This window comes from Malania oleifera, chromosome 6, assembly GCF_029873635.1.
Source record: "Malania oleifera isolate guangnan ecotype guangnan chromosome 6, ASM2987363v1, whole genome shotgun sequence".
Lineage (NCBI taxonomy): Eukaryota > Viridiplantae > Streptophyta > Magnoliopsida > Santalales > Ximeniaceae > Malania > Malania oleifera.
Window position 1 is genome coordinate 51,444,712 of NC_080422.1, and position 21,655 is coordinate 51,466,366.

Consider the following 21,655-nt stretch of genomic DNA (forward strand, 5'->3'; position numbering starts at 1 on the left):
TGTTTTATCTAATTCTATTCTTATTTTATCTTCTGCTCCTATTTCGGATTCAGATCCTTAGTATCTCCAAAACATAAAACCTCAGATCTTGACATTCCAATTGCCATAAGAAAAGGAACCCAGACATGCACTAAATATCCTATTGCCAAATATATTTCCTACCATAGACTTTCCAATAATCATAGAGCATTTATTTCACACATTATTCAAGTTATTGTTGTGCCAAGAAATATTCAGGAAGCACTAGATGATCTGAATTGGAAATTGGCAGTTTTTTGAGGAGATGAATGCTCTTAGGAAAAATGGTACATGGGAGATAGTTGACTTGCCGTTAGACAAGATAACTGTAGGGTGCAAATGGTTTTTTGCAGTGAAATATAGGGTTGATGGCAGTATAGAGAGGTATAGGGCGAGGCTTGTTGTAAAAGGTTTTACACAAACCTACGGAGTCGACTACCAAGAGACATTTGCCTCTGTAGCCAAAATAAACTCAATTCGAGTATTATTGTGTCTCGCCGTGAATTCTAATTGGCCTTTACACCAATTGGATGTAAAAGATGCGTTCCTTAACAAAGACTTAGAAGAAGAAGTTTTTATGAGTCTTCCACCAGGGTTCGAAGAAAGACTTGGTGTAGATTAAGTATGCAGATTAAGAAAGTCATTATACGGCCTCAAACAGTCACTGAGGGCCTGGTTTGAATGCTTTGGCAGAGCAGTAAGACGGCACGGATACTGTCAAAGTCAAGCAGATCATACCATGTTTTATAAACATTAAACACTCAAAAGAAGGTAAAATTGCTATTTTTATTGTTTATGTGGATGATATTATCTTGACAGGAGATGATAGTACTGGACTGAAAAGACTAAAAGAAAGGCTTGCTGATGAATTTAGGATCAAAGACTTGGGTGCGTTGAAGTATTTCCTCGGAATGGAGTTTGCTAGATCTAAGGAAGGTATATTTGTCAATCAACGCAAGTATGTACTGGACTTGCTTGGAGAAACGGGTATGCTTGGCTGTAAAACAGCTGAAACACCAATGGAACCCAACACGAAATTACAACCTGCTAAGACCGAAAGTGTAGTGAACAAGGAACGATATCAACGACTTATTGGAAGATTGATTTATCTGTCTCATACACGACCGCATATAACATTCTTTGTACATATGGTTAGTCAATTCATGCATTCGCTTGGACTGGAGCATTTTGAAGCAGTTTACAGAATTCTGAGATATTTGAAGGGGACTCCTGGAAAAAGGTCTACTTTTTAAAAAATGTGGACATCTACAAATTGAAGCCTGCACCGATGCCAACTAGGCTGTAAGTATAACAGATAGGAGATCAACATCCGGTTACTGTACCTTTGTTGGAGGAAACCTTGTTACTTGGCAAAGTAAAAAAAAAAATGTCGTTGCTAGAAGCAGTGCAGAAGCTGAATTTAGAGCAGTGGCTCATGATATTTGTGAGGTTATGTGGATTAAAAGAATGTTAGAAGAGTTGAAGGCTTCAGATTTGCTGCCCATGAGGTTATACTGCGATAACAAGGCAGCAATTTCAATCGCCCACAATCCGGTTCTTCATGACAGAACAAAGCATGTAGAAGTGGATAAACACTTTATCAAGGAAAAACTTGACAGTGGGCTGATTTGTATACCATACATCCCAACTACTGAATAGATTGCTGATGTATTTACTAAGGGGCTACACAAGAAGCAATTTGACGTTCTGTTGGGCAAGCTGACTATGGAAGATATCTTCAAGCTAGCTTGAGGGGGAGTGTTGGAAAATTAGGAAGATATTCGGAAGTAATTAGGCAAGATTGTATGGCTGTAAATTAGGCAGTAATTAGTCAATGATTATAAATTAGGAATGTATCTTTATTAGGTAAACTAATTAGTGATTTTTTTCTTAGTTTAGAACCCTTGTAATTTCTATTAGTAGGAATCAATGTAAGTCGGAATATAATTCAATGAATGAGAAAATCATCCCCAAGATACTCTCTCTATTTTTCAAATATATTAAAAATTGCTTTGGGAGGAGGCAAAGATAGAGAGGATGAGATGATGGGGTACCGCAATCAAATATAGGTTGTAGTTGAAAGAATTAGTTTTAGATGAAGGCCTGAAGCGAGAAGAAATTTTCCAAGTTGCTGTTGAAACCCAATTTATAGCTCAAAATTCCTAGATAGTCCCATTGTTCCCTATTCTGCACCAATTTTGACAAAAAAGGATCTCACAGATGGTAAATTAGAGGTCCAAGTAAATAGTGTTGCTTTTGAGAGTGCTTGTCTAGATATGATGTTGCTTCATTCGAACTTTGCTTTACCCTTGTGCCATAGGGAGAACAAATGCTATGGACTGTTTAAGGGATGAGAGGGAAAACTTGGTTGCTTAATTTGGAAAACTAAGAAGAGAGAGGGTTAGTTTGAAATAGAGAAACTCGGGGGAGAGCTAAGAAACTGAAGGTGGAATTGGACAGGTTAGTGGTGTTGGTAAATCATGGAAAAGTAGGCAAGGCCTCAGGGTTCTTAGTAGTCTCAAACGAAGATTTTGTTGGGGTTTCTAAGGTTTAAGGAAAAGTGGTAACAAGAGAGTGCTAAAGGAGCATCAGTATCTTGTTTCTACTTTCTAAGGACTTAGGAGAAGTCGTCGCTTTCTTGATTAGCTAGGCGTAGAGTTGGTGTAGTCTTCCCTTCTCTAATGCTTCTAGGGTTGCAGATGATATCATTTTATTTTTAGAAGATCACAACCATCTTTTAGTTGTGTTCTGGGTATCCTCAAAGTCTTTGAGAGAGTTTTAGAGCTTAAAGTAAATATGAGGAAAAGTTGTTTGGCAATTATTAATGTGCCTGTTGATCAAGTTAGGGAGCAATCTTTTGTTATTGGGGGTAGTATATTGGAGTGGCCTCTGACTTATCTTGGGGTCCTGGTGGGAGCAATCCTGACTAGCTTGTCTAGTATCCCGTTATACTATTTTGTCTCTTTGTAGGATTCCAATGGGAATTGCTAAAGAAGATTAAGAAAATCATGAGGGATTTCTTGTGGCCTAAGTTGAGGGTTTTGGGGATCATTTAGTAAGGTGGGATGGTGTTTGTTAGTCTAAATTGGAGGTAGTTTTGGGAAATTTGGTGTCAAAAATCATTACCTTTTTGCTAAGTGATTATGGCATTTCCCCCTAGAAGAGCACTCCCTTTGGCATAGTGTGATTAGAAGCAATTATAGGGTGGGTGAGAATGAGTGGGGTACCAATGTTTGTTTACAATGTTCATCGGAGAATCCGCGGATATCTATTTCTCAAATTTATCCTTTGTTTGCACCTAACATTAAATTTTTGTTGGGGGTGGGTTCTTGGATTCAATTTTGGAAAGATCTGTGGTTGGAGAATGATATTCAAGCCACATCTTTTCCTTGTCTCTTTTGTTTGAGCTGAAGGCAAGATAATATGATTTCTTTCTTTGTGGTCGACTTGGGTAGCCCTTTGGTTTCGTAAAAATTTCATATCTGAAGATCTCTTAATGATTGAGAACTGTTGGACTTCATCCTTGCTGTCGTTATTGAACAATTGTCATCTTTCTTCGTTTAGGGATACTTGGTCTTGGGCTTTGGATCATTTGGGGGTGTATTCTTGTAAATATATTTTTGAATTTTTGATTTGTTCCAATTTTCTTATTTTTCTCTTTATTCATCTATTTCTGGATGGAAAAAGCTCCCCCAAAAATTTAAGTCTTTCATATGGCTTATTTTGCTTAATAAAATCAACACTAATAACTTATTGCATATCCTGACCTTTGAAGGCCTTATCTCCAGATGTGTGCATGCTATGTTACTTGAATTTTGAAGCAACACCTCTTCTATTTTTACATTGTAACTATGTTTGGAGAATTTGGAATAATTAATTTAGTGTGATGGGGAATCTTGAGGTCTGCCTGGCGTCGGTGGAGGAATTGTTGTCTATTTCTTTTGAGAGTTTTGGTAGAAGAGAGGAGAGGGTTGCACCGTGGAAATGCAGTATTTTTGCAGTGTTGTGGGGATTATGGTTGGAGCGCAATGCACGGATTTTTTCAAGGAAAAAATTGAATTGGCAGCTAGTATGGGAGATGGTTCATTGCCTTCGGAGGTTTAGCGAGAATGGAGGAATCTTTTGCTTTGATTATTATGCTTCTTTTCCTGTTTTTGCCTTTTTAGTTTATTTTTTTCTGGATTTTCCCAGAATTATTATGGGAGAAGTCTTCTTCTTTTTGTAAATTCCCCTCTTATCAATGAAATATCTTCTTTTGCTATAAAAAATAGTGATGTGTGATATAAGGGTCACTTCTATTAAGGATTGCCTAGTGGGGTCTTGCACTTTGTTAATTAAGCTAGAGCTCAGGGGTTTGGGGATTGGTGGTTCAAGTTGGTCTATAGACCAAAGTCATCCTTGTGATGTTTACTTTGATGAGTTATTTGGGTTGTGTAGTCCATGGTGGTGGTTTTTTGACCCCTGGGGGGGGGGGGTGGTGTTGGGGATTTTAGTGCTATGTGTTGTCTCGAAGATATATTAGGGGGTTTGAGGGTTTCTAGCAGCATAAGGAGGTTTGACTTCTTTATTTAGAACTCTAGGCTTAGGAACATTCCTTTGGTCAATTCACATGGGTGGTCTATAGGCTTCTTCTCACATTGAGGCATTTCAATTCACCATCGCGTGGGAAGATGTTTTTCCTCATGTGGTACATGGTATCCTTGTTGAGCTTGCTTTCGGTCATTGCTTCTAGATTCCAACTTGTATGGTGGCGTTTGACCCTTGTTTGTAACACATCCCTTGTTCAAGGAGAACGTAAGGGTTTGGTGGGGGTAGTGTCGGGGCTAGAGGCGAGAGAATAAATTGATAAAAAAGTTGAAGTTCATTAGATTAAAGTCGAAAAAATGGAACAAAGAGGTCTTTTGGAATGTCAAAATGGAGAAAAAAACACATTTTTTTCTAAAATAGTGGTCCTAGATAGGTTAGAGTGTGGTTTGTTAGTCAAGCAAATAATGGTCTTGGATAGGTTAAGAGTTGTGTGGGCTTGTTATTAAGGAGGATGGGGCTAGAAAGATTGCCCTCTGTTAATAAATTGGAGGTGGTCTTATTAAGAGGACATGAGTTGGTGCTCGAAATAGAGGATGGCATGGGTTAAGGAAGGGAATTACAATTTGCACTTTTTTACATAGGTTGGCTAGTGGGAGGAGGAGTAGGAAAAGTTTTGGTAAGCTAGAAATTGAATCAAGGATATTTGTGATGGGTAATACTTTGATTCAAGATAAAACAATGAAATTATTTAAGAATTTATATACCAAGGAGCTCTTGAGCATTAATGCTAGAGGGACTTGATTATTGTTGAATAGAGAGAAAACTCCGAGGCTTTTGAAGGTGAAGAAATTTAAAAATAGTCTTTGAAATGAGTAGAGAGAAAACTCTAGGCCTAAATGGATTCACAATGGCCTTTTTATCAAAGAGAGTTCGGAAGTTTTGGAGGGGACATCTTGAGGCTCTTCAAGGAATTTCATTGTAATGTGGTGGTGGGCAATAGTGAGAATTCTACTTTTTTAGCCCAATCCCAAAGGAGGAGAAATCTAGGAGGATAAGGGATTTTAAGTCCGTTAGCCTAGTCATAGTCTTTACAAGATCTTTTCAAAGGTTTTATCACAGTGGTTGAGAGAGGTTTTGCGGGAGATGGTGTCTTTGGCTTTGTACACGTTCATTAAAGTAGGCAAATTTTTAGACATGGTGTTGGTTGCTAATAAGGTAGTTGAGTACGTGTGAAGGAGGTGGCTTATCTTTAAGTTGGAATTTGAGAAAGCTCATAATATGACTTGGTGGAGTTATGATTAGGAAGATTTTGAGGTTGTGTTTGTGTCGAGGAAGTGGATAAGAGGTTGCTTGAGTGATCTCAATTTGTCGATTGTGAATGGTCAGCCTAGAGAGTGGTTCAAGGCCTCTCAGTCTCTTGGGGGCTTTGAAAAGGGGATGTGTTATCTTGGTTTTTGTTCACCCTTGTGGCAGATGTTTTAAGTAGGATATTAGGACTTGAAGGTGATTAGAGGTCCTTTAGTTAGAAAAAAAGTTGGTTGAGGTGTCTTGTCTCCAATCTGCCGATGATACCATGCTATTCCTTGAGGACAATGTTGTGAATTTTCTGAATGATCATTATTTTGTTGAAGTCTTTGAAAAGATTTTTGGTTTAAAGATCAAATTGTCAAAGAGTGGTAGCGAGCATTAATCCGAAGACTGGTTTTAGTGGGCTTTACAACTTTTTCGGGGTGCTTCCTTTGACTAGCGGCTTTCCTATCTTGGTCTTCACCTTGGTGGGAACCCTAGTTTTGTGGCTTTTTGGGACCCGATGATTGAGAAGTTGGATATGAGATTGGAGGGGTCGAAGAGGGCATACTTATTCGTAGGGACCAAATCATTCTCATTGGTGCCTCCTTCTCCAACAATTTACTTCCCCTTTTCAAGTGCTCACAAGTGTTGCTTGGATTCTTGAGAGGTTGTTGTGAGACTTTCTTCGGTCAGGTAGTTTGGCGAACAAGATAGATCACCTTGCTAGCTAGGAAATAGTAGTGACCTAAATGTGAAGGGGGATTTTGGCTGGGTGCTGTGATCTCCCAAAACATCTCTTTAATAAGCAAATGTTGAGGAGGTTTCCGGTTCCCTTTAGATGTTAATTCCTGGCGCAAGGTGATAAGAATTAAGTATTGGCTTTACCGGAATGGGTAGGATACCAAAGAAAGTGGCACTATTTCTCATGCAAGTTTGGGAAGTTCATCTCCCAGGTTGCAACAAGGATTGGTTTTTGGGAGGATGCTTAGGTGGGTGAGAGTTTGTTGAAGGTGATGATGCCTTATTTGTCTAAGTTTTCTTCCCTACACAATGCACCTATCAGTTCTTTCTTTTCTCGCCGCACCCCCCCCCCCAACCTCTATTTTTCTTTTTTTGAGGGAAGGGGCTCTTTCTTCTTAGGATTTCCATCTTTTTAGTAGTCTTAATGAAAGAGAGATCTATGAGCTCTCCAACTTTCTTACTGCCTGGATTATTTTGCCATCTAAGGGGAAGAGAGGGTTTGGGAGAGTGATTCCTCAAGTCTTTTTCTTCCAAATACCTTTTTGTTCCCATCTTGAACACTCCTTACCCCACCTTTTTTGCTTGGAGCCACATAATTTTGAAGGAAATGATCCCCTTCAAGATTTGGGCTTTCTTCTGGACTGTGGCTGTCATAGGGTTAACACACTATATGTTACAGATCAATAGACCCTATAAGTCTCTCAGTCCTAATATCAGCTCCATATGCTGCAAGTCCGGTACTCATCTTTCCTCCATTGTTGGACGGCAAACTGTCTTTTTAGCGCTCTTTTCTTCTGCTACGGTGATGCTTGGGTGGTGCCCAGGATTTTGGGGGACTTCTTGCTTGTCAGGTTCTGGATTTTGGGAAGAACAAGAATGGAAGTGTGCTATTGTGCAATTTTTGTGATCTTGTGGACTCTTTGGCTCAACAGGAATCTTGATTGATCTAACTCTCCTTGCTCGTTATGGGATAGAGTGGTGTTTTTGGCGTCTTTGTCTCTTTCTTCCAGGTTTTTTGGTTTCTTTATGCTTTTCATGTGATCGTTTGGAGGTCATCTTGTACTCCTCCCTTTTAATTGCATTCTATTTATGTTTTCTATTTTCTCCTGTCTTAAAAAATAGTGCTTTGATACCAACTCATGTAGCATTAATGAAGGAAGGAAGGTGAGAAAGAAGAGAGGGGGAAGAAGGTATGGGGAGAAAATCTCATGATGACTCCCACATTTTGAAATCATCATCACTTCAACACTCTGAACTTATAGGAAAGATTAAAATATGGAAAATTACTAATAAACCCATAAGACCCATTAACACCAAGATTGATAGCAACTCATGGCTACTTGCTGATTAGGCTCTAGTCATGCCCTTTATTTTAGAAAAAAGTAATGATTTTTAGCTGAGTTCACTGTCACAATTCTAATGGTTTTAAAAATTGATTTATAAATTTAATCATCTTCCCTATGCGGGACTGCCGATGTTTTTGGTTTTCTCAAGGCTAGATTTATTATTAGGACATAGTTATTTGACTAGGAAAATATACATATATTTTTTCGAATGGCCCATTGCTGCATACAACCCTGCACAATTTCATTTGGGTTAATGAGCGAACTTTGGACCTTTTTGCAAAATGCCATTAGTCTTGGAAAAGGAAAATTAATTGTTAGGGTCTAGCCATTGTGCTTTGAGTTTGTGAAGAAAATATTTTTTTTTTCTTAATTTGTTTTTCTGTAGTCTACTGTCATGAACCTAACAAGATATGGATCCAAAAGTATGATACTGGAAATCCTAACTTCATATGCCACTCTTTTTTTTGACCTTTAGTTCTCCTTTTGGATTTTTTAATTAACACCCTAATGTTACAGCAGCAACAATTTGTCATTTAGGCTCAATACTTGGTGATTTTCCTGCCTCCATTGTTAGGACACAACTGGGTTAACTTTTTGAAAAAAAGTAATGCATTTTTATCTTGGTAAACCTGAACATTGTTGTCCATAATGATGGGGATAGATTCCAGGGCTAGTTTGACTTTGCAGTAAAATTTTGAACTTTCATGCCTTAGTGTACCTAGATGGATCTAACATGCTAAAGAGAGCATACTCATCACTAAGAATTGACTTCGGGACATAATTTCATCAAATATTTGTGAATTCCAGTGTCGTAACCTTAATAATGTTTATGAGGGTTCAAAAATTTCCCGAAACATCAGGGTGGTGCCTCTTCCCCCCATTTGAAGACACATTGGTTATATACAAGGACATGGTGTGATCATATGCATATGATATAGTGCCCCTCTGGTGAGATGAACCTAAACAATAGATTATAGGGTTTATTATGATGAGATTTGTTGGTAGGATTTAAGCTTGGCTGCTGTCAGGGCAATAGAACTAACAACATGTAACCCTTGGATTCATGGATGATACTATCATTTTTTCTGAGGATGGTCTCCACATTCTGAATCTGAGATGTATCTTGGCAGGGTTTGAAGTGATTTTGGGTTTGAAAGTTAACCTTGGAAAAATTGAAATCATCCTGGTTGGTAGAACTGCAGATAGGCAGAATCTGAGATGGAAAAAGAAATTTTTTGTCAAAAGGTGCAGACTCACTCTCATTAAAAGCACCTTGACAAATCTTCTCCTACCCCTTTTGGCTTTAGTTGCCAAGAGACCAGAAGGAGTACAAAGGAGGTCTCTTTGGGGAAGCTTCGGGCCAGAATTCAAATTTCACCTTGTCAGATGGGGAATGGTGAAGCAACCCATTTGTTCAGGAGGCTTGGGTTTAAAGCCCTCTTAGGGAAATGGTTGTGGAGATTCATGATTGAGAAAGATCACCTTTGGCTGGGAACCATTGCTGTGAAATATGGGCTTGATCATAATGATTGGATCTCCTAGGCTGGCAGAGGACCACACGATGTAGGGGTGTGGAATTTCAGCAGGATAGGTTGGAATGATTTCTTTTCTTGTGTTGGATTCCAAGTGGGGAATGGGGACGTTATTTAGGCATGATCAGTGGACTGGTCAGGAGGCCTTCAGTGTCTTATTTCCAGCCATTTGCAACTTGGCCTGCAACAAAAATGCCTCTATCAGTCAGCACCTTCAAGCCTCAGATCAGGGCCTCTTTTGGAACATCCCCTTCTTTAGAAATGTGGAAGATTGGGAACTCAGTCAGCTCACAGACTTCTACAGCTTTCTCGACAACTTCCAGCACCAAAATAGTACTAATCATCCAGTTTGGACCTTAGATGAGAAGTGGGTCTTCACTGTTAGATCCTTCTACAGGAAGTTCTTTCCTTTGGAGTCTAATAGTTATAATTTCCCTTGGACTCGTATTTGTAGGACAGTTGCCCCCACAAAAGTTGCCTTCCTTGCTTGGGAGACAAAACATGGTAAGATCTCGACTTTGGATAACTTGCTACGAACGGGGCTGTTTGTCACCAACAGATGTCCCATTTGCATAGTTGAGGCAAAATCCATAGAGCACATCCTCTCCTCCATTGTATCTAGCTATCCCCATTAATCACAGAGTGTGTATGAGCATGCAGATAATAGCATGTGACTGCCTATGAGAATTAAGAGTTACCAATTTCCCATATCTGATGCCTAGTTCTCTATATCCCTAGCGGAGTTGCTACGTTTTGATCCTTTCCCTTGGGCGCACCAAAAAATAAGAATGAATTTGGTTTTGAAAAGTTCTTTTTAATGTATTGTCTTTCTAGAAAATATGGATTTTTGGATGGAAAATGATTTTGAATTCATTTCAAGGTTTTTTAAGGCTAAAACAAGCCACTATTAAATAAATTAAATAAACTTAGTGGTAGGAATATAATGTGGCGTACTGCATCTGACTTCTGTGTTACAATCTATTAAATATAGGAAGTTCTATAACCTGTCCAAGCTAAGGGTTATTATCTCCCAACCATGCAATGCAACTGGATGGTAGGAACTTCATAAAGGTCATCATCCCAAAGTAACATGATTTTGGATAATATGAACCCTACATAATTAATGAAATCACCATCCTATTAAGTTAAAAAAACTGGACAAAAATTCTAATTTGACTCCAATCTTGGAAAGGCATCCCAAACGAAGAACTGGGTTTGAGAATTAATTTTTAAATTGAGAAAGTTAACAAAACTCATCGTTAAGTAAACATTGAATTTTGAGTAATAAACACCAAATCATGTATTTAAAGCACCTTAACTAATGAATGACTAAGCTGAATGAATAATGAAAGAAACAAACTCTAAACTAATAATAACAAATGAACATGGCATATAATCAAATAACCCCACACAATTTGAAAGAAATGTTTTGTTCATACTTAAATTAATTTCAATCCCTAATTAAACCCGAACCATTAATTACCATAAATTGAAATAAATAATGAAGAGCACAATATTTCAATGATATTACTCTAAAACCACACAAAAGCATTTTGGCCACAGATTTGTGCTTGGAGTGAACTCCCAAGTTACGTACTTATCCCCATATTGGGTGGGGATTATAATTCCTAATAGTTCAAAATTTCCTATCAAGCGGTGGGCCAAAATACACATGTGCATGCACACACATGATAATTATGCCCGATAAAGATGCATAAAATAATAAACATGCAATGAAAATGCATGCAAAACATATATTTTTGATCAGCTAAAATAAATTCAAAATATGCTTTTAGTCAAGTACATCTCTAAATGTACCGTCCTTTAAACAAAGTGAATCTTAAACATGTTTCTGATAGCAATGAATAGAAATCCTAGTTATGCTTCTAATAACAATCAATAACCCTAATCATGCTTCTAATGAAAATCAGTAACCCTAATCATGCTTCTATTTAATCATGCAAATAACGTGAATGACGCAATATTTCATTAAGAAAATGAGAATATCTTAAGCAAAGTTAACCAAAAAAAACTTAGCACGCTAGTTCATTAAGAAAATGAGAATATCCTAAGCAAAGTTAAACAAAAAAAACTTAGCACCCTAGTGAATAGTGACCTGGTAATGAACCTTCCAAAGCATGATACATTTTCATTTAGGAAAGTAAATTTGAGTGATCTATAGTTTTGGCTCAATTTTCCTTATGATGTAAATTTTTATTTGTAAAAAGTAGAGTATTATCGCATTATAATCTTTTCTTCAGTCATGATTAATCTACTTCACCAAAGAAAATCTCTTTAATATTTAGAAATACCTGAACATTCTCTCTCTTAAATATTCAAGTGCCGTTACACATTTTTCTACAATATACTCATTTAATTACCTCTAATGCGCCGGCAATTTGAGCATTTATTTTACTGCAATGCTGTCCCTGTTCCATGAATTGGAAAGTTCCATGTTTAGGTAAGAATGATTGAGAGCATACTCTTAATCATACAACTTAAAGTAAATGACATATCGTTAATAAAAAATCCAAAGCACGCTCCTAATCATGCTTATTTGTGTAAATAAGCTCGACCTTTTAAAACAATCCATTCACATAAGCAGCAAAAATTTGAAAGAGTTTGGGCATGAACATTTTGTGTACTGTTCACTCTTGAAGTCCTTTAGTATCTCTTTCCCCCCTCTCCCCGTCACCCTCAGTATAGGCCTTTGCTTTAGAGAAGATAGCCACTGGCCCAAAATATTTTTAAAACATTGATTACTGGAGAATGGGGCATTTAGAAGGAAAGAAACAATATCAATATTAGATGTGGGGTACATGAAGTTGGGGAGGGGGTTGTGGTTGGCTTGTGCCGGTGAGTGCATAGGGTGCGCATGATGGCACTAGCAGAGCCCTGTCTTTGCCCCTCATTGGCATTTTTCTCTCTTCTTTTTGATAATTTTGTTCCATTCTTAACCCTTGTATTCCTTATAGTCTTGGACCTATTCGATCATAAATTAAATTGAAATTTGAGTTGGAATGGGTTTTATCTACTCCTTTTTATCTTTAAGAGAATGATTCTCAATGAAGAGATAATAAGCAAAAGGACTAATCTATTTTAAATCCCAAAAATACCCTGCTGTGATAAATTTAGTTACAAGAATGGATTTTCTTGCAGTTTTCAAGATTTAAATTCATGTAATCTTAGCCACAAACTCTCAAATTTATGCAATTTCCAAGTGCTGTGGCTTACTGAATGTAATTGAAATTAATTTGATATAGTAAAGTCTATAGACTTAAATTGGGTGTCTACAGAGCTGAATAGTTAGTCAAAATTTATCCTAAAGCAAATATTTTTACAGATTTTTGTGCTGATGCTGACATGCAAAGTGATCTGGAGGAACATCAATTGATTATCGGGAGGTTTAAATGGAGCACTTGTTGATTTTCTTTTACTGTAATGGAATGCTTGGATGGAGATGTTTTAGAATTGATGGCACTGGGAACCAGAGGAAATGAATTGATGATTAAAAGGAGCTCTTGATTGATTGTCTTGACTGAGCTCTATTGCATAGTCTTTCTGTATTAGTGCGTGGTATAAATCTCTTACTAATGCTTTGCACAAAACCACAATCTGAAGGCAATGAATTGCAAATTAATTCAGTGTGCTTTGATACCAAGTATCAAAAGTTGAACACTTCACGTCCTGTGAAGGGTCATGCATGTAGCTCTTCGTGAAAGTAAATCATGAATTTTTTTTGTCGATAGAAAAAGAAATTCATCATAAATAGAAGAATGTACAATCAGGAGAGAAGACATCTCCTTAATGAAATCTGGGAATCCCCAGAAAAAAAAACATAAAAAATAAAAACAGCAAACTAAAATCAGCACGCCCATAGAAGGGATTGCCAATCATGCTGAAAATATGTCAAACACATCCCCTTAAAATTTCCTTTGCCCACACCACAAAAAAAACCATAAGAAGAACCTTTTCCCATACCATCTAATATGGAATCTTCTTCCTTAAAAAAATATGCAAGTTGCGTTTCTTCCACAAGCCCCAGAACACTGCAAATAAAGCACAATTCTGTAAAGCAATTCCTTCCTTCCTTCCTCCTCCCAAACCCCACAAGGTGTTACCAAGAAGTCCTCCAGTGTTCTAGGACAAACCCAGCTTTCTCCAAAATAATTGAGTAGCTTGTTCGAAACCTTCCTGCAAAATCGCAATGCTAGAAAAATGAGAAACAATTTTGAACAATCAAAACAAAGAATACATATATTAGGGGAGAGAGCCTTTAAAGGTCTCCTCATCTGCAGCAAGTCATTAGTATTTATCCTATTAATCACAACCAACTAAAGAAAAACTTTGATTTTAGGGGGATTTGAACATTCCAGATTACTTTGTAAAGTGGAAAAGAGAAATTGATACCAACCAAGACATCATAGAAATATTTACAAGAAAAAACACCCGAGAAATCCAACAACCAAGATTGACTGTCATCCTTGGAAGATACCCTACCATTGTTCAACATAACCAACAAAGAAGATAATTCAACAGTTTCCATGTCATTCAAGGCTCTCCTAAATTGAAAATCCCAAGAAGGTAGAGGACCACCCGAATTTACAATAAAAGAAGAAATGAGATCATTTTGCCCTGAGCTCAAACGAAATAAGTGAGGAAAAGAGGTGGCTAGAATGACATTCCCCAACCAAAGATCTTTCCAAAAGTGGATATTACAGCCCTTACTTGTAACAAATTTGGTATTGGGAATAAAGAGAGGGTAAATTTCGGCTGTTCCCATCAGTTCCAAATTTACTTTTGATAACTTTATGCCATAAGGTGGAAACCGCTAATGGGAACCGCCAAAGAAATTTAGCCAAAAGAGTGGTGTTCTTAGACAACAAATTTCCAAGACCCAAGCCACCCTCCCTCTTAGTCCTACAAGCCTCCTCCCAACTCACCAAATGATCCTTAAAACCCCTTACCCTGACCAAAGAAAATTTCTCATAATTCTCTCAATCTTACTAGCGACTCCTAGTGGAATTTTAAAACTAGATTGAAAATACAACATAATACTAGAAAGACAAGCCCGGATTAGAGTAACCCTCCCTTCCAAAGAAAAAAGGGCTCCCTTCCACCCATCTAAACGCTTGGACACTCTCTCCACCACCAGATCCCAAAAACTAGCTAGTCGAGGATTGCCCCCTCAAAGGAACCCCTAGATAGGACATCGGCCATCCCAACGCAGCACGCTCAACTTCCAAGGCTAATTGCCTAACACTCTGTAGGCACGTTAATAGCCGTGATACCACTCTTTCATATTAATCTTCAACCCTGAGACCCTTTGAAAAATTTGAAGAATCCCTAATATATTTAGGAAGGTAGGCTTATGATCCTCCTGAGAAAAAAAAAGAAAGATAGTATCATCTGCAAATTGAAGGTGTGACATCATGATTTCCTCCTTGCCCACTTTAAGGCATTCACTAACCACTATCCCCTACCCTATTAACCAACCTACTCAAAACTCAGCCATTAACACAAATAAAAATGGAGAAAGAGGATCCCCTGGTCTAATCTCCCTTGTGGCCTTAAACCAAGATTTAGGCTCACCATTCAATGTCACTGAAAAATTCACATTAGACATACAACCTTTCATCCATCTATGCCATCTTTCTCCAAATCCCTTCCTCACTTAAATCTTATCCAAAGACTTCCAGCTCACTCAATCACAAGCTTTTTCAAAATCCAACTTTAAAATAAGCCCTTTTTTTTTCCTCCTAATATCCTCAATGGTTTCATTTGCATTTAGGATTGCATCCACAATTTGACTTCCACTCACAAATGCACTTTGAGCCTTAGATTGTCTTATCAAGCACCACTTTTTAACCTATTAGCTAGCACTTTAGTGATTATTTTATAAACACTAGAAACTAAGCTAATTGGTCTATAACAAGAAATCTTGATGGACCTACTTTTCTTCGGCACCAAAGTAATAAAAGTTGAATTAATACTCCTACTTAAAAAACCTTCATTAGGTCATTCTTCACTACTGTCCTACAATCTTGATAAAAATCTAAATTAAAACTATTTGGCCCATGAGCTTTATCCCCTTCCATCCCCAAAACTGTAGCTCTAACTTCATTTTCCTCAAAAGGTCTCTCTAACTTCCTATCAAGAGGCAAACGATCCCACTCTAATCCTTCCACCATTGGTATACTCTCATCCTCCTTAGAATACAAATTATAATAAAAATAAGTGATCTCAGAGGCAGTTCTATTAGAATCTGTGATAATAACCCCCCTATCCACCTCCATCTCCCTTATCAAATTCTTTCTCATTTTTCCATTGGCTATAACAACAACAACAAAACCAAGCCTTAAGTTCCACTAGGTGGGGTCGGCTATATGAATTCGTTTTTTTGCCAATTTATGTGATCATGGACCATTTCTTTTGACAGATTCAGGGCTATTAAATCCTTATTCACTATCTCCTTCCAAGTTATTTTAGGTCTACCCCTACCTCTTCTATTGCCCCCCACAGTAACTAACTCACTCTTCCTTACTGGCGCACTATGTGGCCTACGTTGCAAGTATCTATACCATTTGAGCTGTCCCTCCTTTATCTTATCTTCTATAGGAGCTACATCTAACTTACTGCGAATATGTTCATTCCTTAATTTATCTTTTAGTGCTATACCACTCATCCTTCTAAGTATTCTCATCTCGGTAACTTTTACTTTTTGGATATTCTGTTTCTTCGTTGCCCAACACTCTGATCTATATAGCATAGCTGGTCTTATAGCCGTCCTATAAAATTTCCCTTTTAATTTTAAGGGTATTCTATAATCACAAAGTACACTTGAAGCACTTCTCCATTTTACTCAACCTGCTTTAACTCTGTGCATTACATCATCTTCAATTTATCCTTCAGTTTGCATAAGAGATCCAAGGTATCGATATCTACAAGTGCTATTATTTCTTCATTATCAAGTTTAACTTTGTCTCCAATATTCCTCCTACCATTATTGAAATTACATTTCATATATTTTGTTTTGTTTGTACTTATCCTAAAACCTCTAGATTCCAAAGCTTTTCTCCATAATTTTAACTTAGCTTCTACTCTGCCCCTAGTTTCATCAATTAATACAATATCATCTGCCAACAACATATACCATGGAACCTCATTTTGAATACTCTTAGTCGGTCCATCACTAAAGCAAAAAGATAAGGGCTCAAAGCAAATCCTTGATGTATACCTATGGTAATTTGAAATTCTCTAGTTTCTCCATATATAGTCCTTACACTAGTCATTACTCCATTGCCCATATCCTTAATGACATCAGTATACCTACTACATACACCCTTTTTTTCTAAAACCCACCATAGAACTTCCCTAGGTATCCTATCATATGCTTTCTCTAGGTCAATAAATACCATATGCAAGTCCCTCTTCTTTTCCTTGAACTTTTCCATTAATTTTCTTAAAAGATATATAGCTTCTGTAGTAGATCTTCCAAGCATAAAACCAATTGATTTTCTGAGACTTTTGTTTCTAACCTAAATCTTTATTCAATTACGCTTTCCCATAGTTTCATTGTATGACTCATAAATTTGATTCCACAATAGTTATTACAATTTTGAATATCTCCTTTATTTTTGTATATAGGCATTAAAGTTCTTTTCCTCCATTCATCTAACATTTTCTTAGTTTTTATAATTGTATTAAATAAATTAGTTAACCATATAATTTCGTTATCACCTAAGCATTTCCAAACTTCAATTGGGATGTTATTTTTGGTCCTATAGCTTTCCCATTTTTTTTTTTTAATCTTTTTTAGTGCAAACTTAACTTCGTTAACTCTAATTTTGTGAATAAATCGCTTATTTTTAATCTTTTTCTCATTTGTCAAATCTAAGTTTAAGCCTTCTATTTGTTTTCCATTAAACAACTTACTAAAGTAACTTCGTCATCTCTCTTTAATGTCTTCATCCTTAACCAAGACAATATCATCCTCACTTTTTATACATTTTAAATTTCCTAAGTCATCACTCTTCCTTTCTCTAGCTTTAGCAAGTTTAAATATATCTTTTTCCTCTTCTTTTGTATCTAATCTATCATACAAACTATTAAATGATTTGTATTTAGCTTCATTAACAACCTTTTTTGCATCTTTTCTCGCCTCCTTATACTTTTCAAAGTTATCCATGTTTCTAACATTTTGCCACGTTTTATGCCAAACTTTTTTTGTCTTTACGGCATTTTGGACATCTTTATCCCACCACCAACTTTCTTTGCTTTTCGAGAATCTTTCCCTTAATTTACCTAAAATCTCTTTTACTATCTTTTTAATAGAGTTAGCTAATCTGCTCCAAAGAGTATTTGTATCTATTCCATCTTCTATAGTCTAATCCCTATCTTTGATCATTTTATCTTTAAATTTTATTATATTTTCTCCCTTTAGGTTCCACCGCCTAGGTCTTTTACACTGGTTTATTTTATCATTTTCCTTCCATGTTATATATGTATATAAATATATATATATATATATTTATATATGTATATCTAACACTAAACTGTATGTTGTGTGGTTAAGCTTTCACCTGAAATAACTTTACAATCCTTGCATGATAAACAATCTACCCTCCTAGTTAAAAAAAAAAAATCTATTTGACTTCCATTTTGTCCACTTTTAAAGGTTATTAAGTGTTCTTCTCTCATCTTAAAGCGAGTATTCATTATACTAAAATCATATGAAATAGCAAAGTCTAAGATCATCTCTCTAGGCTCATTTTTGTTTCCATATCCATATGCTTTACGTATCCTCTTATAACTTTTATTATTCCTTCTAACGTGTCCATTCAGATCCCCTCCTATAAATATTTTCTTAGTCCCTAGTATGCTTTGTATATTACTATCCATATCTTCTCAAAATTGTCTCATAAGATTTTCTCTTAAGTCCACTTAAAGAGCATAAGTACTAATGATATTTATTATCTCTTTACCTAATGCCATCTTGATTTTTATAATTCTATCCCCTACTCTGTTTACATCAACAACGCTATTTTTTAAGTTTCTGTCTATAATATTTCTTACTCCATTCTTATGTTTTTCTTTTCCAGTGTACCAAAGTTTAAATCCTGATTTATCAATTTCTCTAGCTTTCTCCCCCACCCACTTAGTTTCATGAAGGAAAATTATATTAATTCTTCTTCTAATCATTGTGTCCACAATTTTCATGTTTTTATCCGTAAGTGTCCCTATATTCCAAGTTGCTAATTTAATCATAGTTTCCTGAACTAACTTCTTTATTTTTCCACGTCCAGAATGATGCATGAACCCTTGCATATTTCACACCGTACTCAGGTGCTGATATGGCGCATCGCTTCGGGGCAACGACCTAGCCCACCCTTGCCCACTTTTCACTACACTTGGGTAGTGCAAGTGCAACGCGTCGCTCGTGGGGGACGCCCCAGCAAATATTTGGTAAGGATTCATATCATAGTGATCTGGCAAATTTTACGTTGACTGTTAGCTACCTAACACAACCCTCCTCTACATGGGCTTGGGACGGGCTATGTGTGAAAAAATTAGGACATTAAGTGCATCACAGGCGGAGTTGTTTTTTCATTGGCTATCGTATAAAAAAGTCTAGAATTACAATCGCCATCTCTAATCCATTTAAACTTCGTCTTTTGCCTCTAGCTTCTCATTTGCTTAAAGATGAACTCTTCTAATTCATTTTTTAGGGAAATCCTTTTAGCCTTTTCCTCCCTTGAAAGGGTCACTCCTTCCTTTTTATCTAAGTCTTCCAAATATCCTAGAATAATAGACTTTTAAACCTTAATATCTCCAAAAACCTCCCTATTCCACACTTTCAGTTTTTCTTTCAACCTCTTTAATTTCTTCATAAATCTAAACCCCTCCCAGCCCCTTTCCGCATCCTCACTCCATGAATTCCTAACCAAGGTTTGAAAGGAGCCATGGTCTAACCATATATTCAGGAACCTGAAAGGGTTGGGAACCCAAGGCACTTTCCTAGATTTCAATAGGATAGGAAAATGATTAGATATGTGTCTAGGTAATACTACTTGAGAAAGATTAGGAAGCTCCTCCTCCCAGTCATTAAAAAACAAAAACCTATCGATTCTATTAGTCACCTCCCTCGCCCCACCCACTGATCATGTAAAATTGGCATTGCCCATGGGAAGATGCTTCACACCTGACTCCCTAATAACCAAATCAAACTTCTGTGTAGATGCATTAACCCTGCCACCCCCTTCTTTTCCTAAGGGAACCTAACTACATTAAAATCACCACCCACAATCCACCTTGGCGAGCAAAAACCAGAAACAAAAAAAGCTCATTCCGAAAAAATCCTCTAAGAGCTGGCCTAGAAGGACCATACACATAAACCCACCATTGATCCCTATCTTTAATTTCAAGTAAGATAGAATGAAAGAAAAAACCCACTAAACTATCCACTTTGGTAATAGGCCAAGTATCCCACGACACTAAAATGCTGCCCGTTACACCCCGAGAGGGTACAAAAACCAAATCCTTACACCACCCTTCCCAAATCCTTAACGACCTCCCCGTATACTAACCCAAACTTAGTCTCCTGGATAAGCCAATATCAGGTGAGTTTTTTAGCAAAGCTTCCCTAATCAAACACCTCTTTCTAGCATCCCCTAAACCCCTAACATTCCAACTAATAATCTTCATAGTCTAACAGGCTTACCCCCTTTCCCTGTCCCCTTCTTTCCCCAATAATTGATGTAAGAAATCAGATTTTTTAATTCTTTTTACACCCACATTTTTTCCCTCACATAAATTTTTGGATTCAACCCCAGCTTAACCTCAACACTTGCAGGACTCACAAACTTTAACCCCATATCATACAAGAGCTCATTTGGGTCTTTATAGTCCCTCTCACTAACCCTTCAATCAGAACCGAAGTCACTTCCCCCATTAGTTCCCTTATTGTGGAGAAAAGATTCAGCAAGAAAAAAGGACTCAACAGTAATAGGAAGAATACCTTTTCCAGGTTTGGAAGAATTTAGATTTCCCACTAGATCCGTTGTTTCCTCCTCATTGCCCCTCCTGACACCTAAAGGATTTACACCAATGTCTGCCTTATTATGAATCGGCTCAGGAGCAAGGTGCAAAAACCCCTCATCAATCTAGTTTTTATTCTGATCAGACTTGTGCTTAACAGAATCTTCTAATCCATGTCTGATACTAGAGGACAATAAAGGGCTTTCTTCCTGTGTAGGTTGAGGTGTAAGTAGTTGTTTCTTACCCTGTAGTATCTCTTCCTGTTTTTTGTTAAAGAAAAAATTCCCAGCAAGTTCTTTCCAATTGTCTTCTCCTATCTCTATCTCACTTCTCGCTAATCGATTGATAAGCCAGAGTCAGAATCGCAAAAGCTGTTGAGATCATCATCTGCTTCTGAACACCTCTCGTCCTCACTGAACTCTTCTAATTGAGTATCTTCTTATTCAATAGAAGACAACCCCTTGCTGCTTCTTGGATTAGTTTCAGAAAAGTTACTACCCAGTTTTTGTTGAATTGATTGTTGCACCTAATCCTCTAAGTTGTACCTCTGCAAAAATAAATCGTTTGAAAGCTCTATCTCCCCTTCAGCTAAATCACCCTTCTCCCCTCGTGATTCCATCATCGGGCCTTTAGGCTGCTCAATCTTATCCATTAAGGTTGAAATCATCTGAGTATGCTCACTGGAACAATCTACTTCTAGGCTGACTTCTTTAATTTCTGCCACAGTTATGCTCTCACTGTCATCCTCACTTTTCTCTTTAGTGTTCTCTCAGGTCTAGGTATAAGCTTTTATTTTCTTATCTTTTGATATAGGCCTGGCATACTTTTCCTTTAATTACCCATTTAGTGCTTGTAAAAAGCCCACTGATAAGAGGCCCAAATTTCCCTCTCCCGAGCCCAATATTAAATTTGGAAGTAATTTTAAAATTTGGGCTGGAAGTTAAAGAACCTTTCCTGAAATCACGAATTCCCCATCCTTCCTTCCCAAATTGATCTTCCCCCCTCACCAACACATTGCCGATGACTTCTGCTAAGGGGCACTTCTTTGACTGGATTGAGCCGAAGCTTTGCTCCACCATCAAGCTCTCATGTCTTATTATGTTCAAGGAACCACATTTTGAACATTTAATAACTATATGCTTGCTATGTTCACAAGAAAGCTGT

General features: G+C 37.2%; 1 protein-coding gene across 6 annotated transcripts in view; it reads left to right on the top strand.

Annotated features, from left to right (window-relative positions):
• Positions 1-21,655, top strand: part of LOC131158383 (CDT1-like protein a, chloroplastic) — a 37,858-nt gene that overhangs the window by 11,496 nt on the left and 4,707 nt on the right. For 3 of the 6 annotated variants that reach the window (XM_058113222.1, XM_058113221.1, XM_058113223.1), the window contains exon 8: positions 18,760-18,919. The exons of the other annotated variants lie outside the window; for them this stretch is intronic. In XM_058113222.1, coding sequence (XP_057969205.1) covers positions 18,760-18,919 — 160 coding nt within the window. The remainder of the gene's footprint in view (positions 1-18,759; positions 18,920-21,655) is intronic. 6 annotated transcript variants of the gene reach the window in all.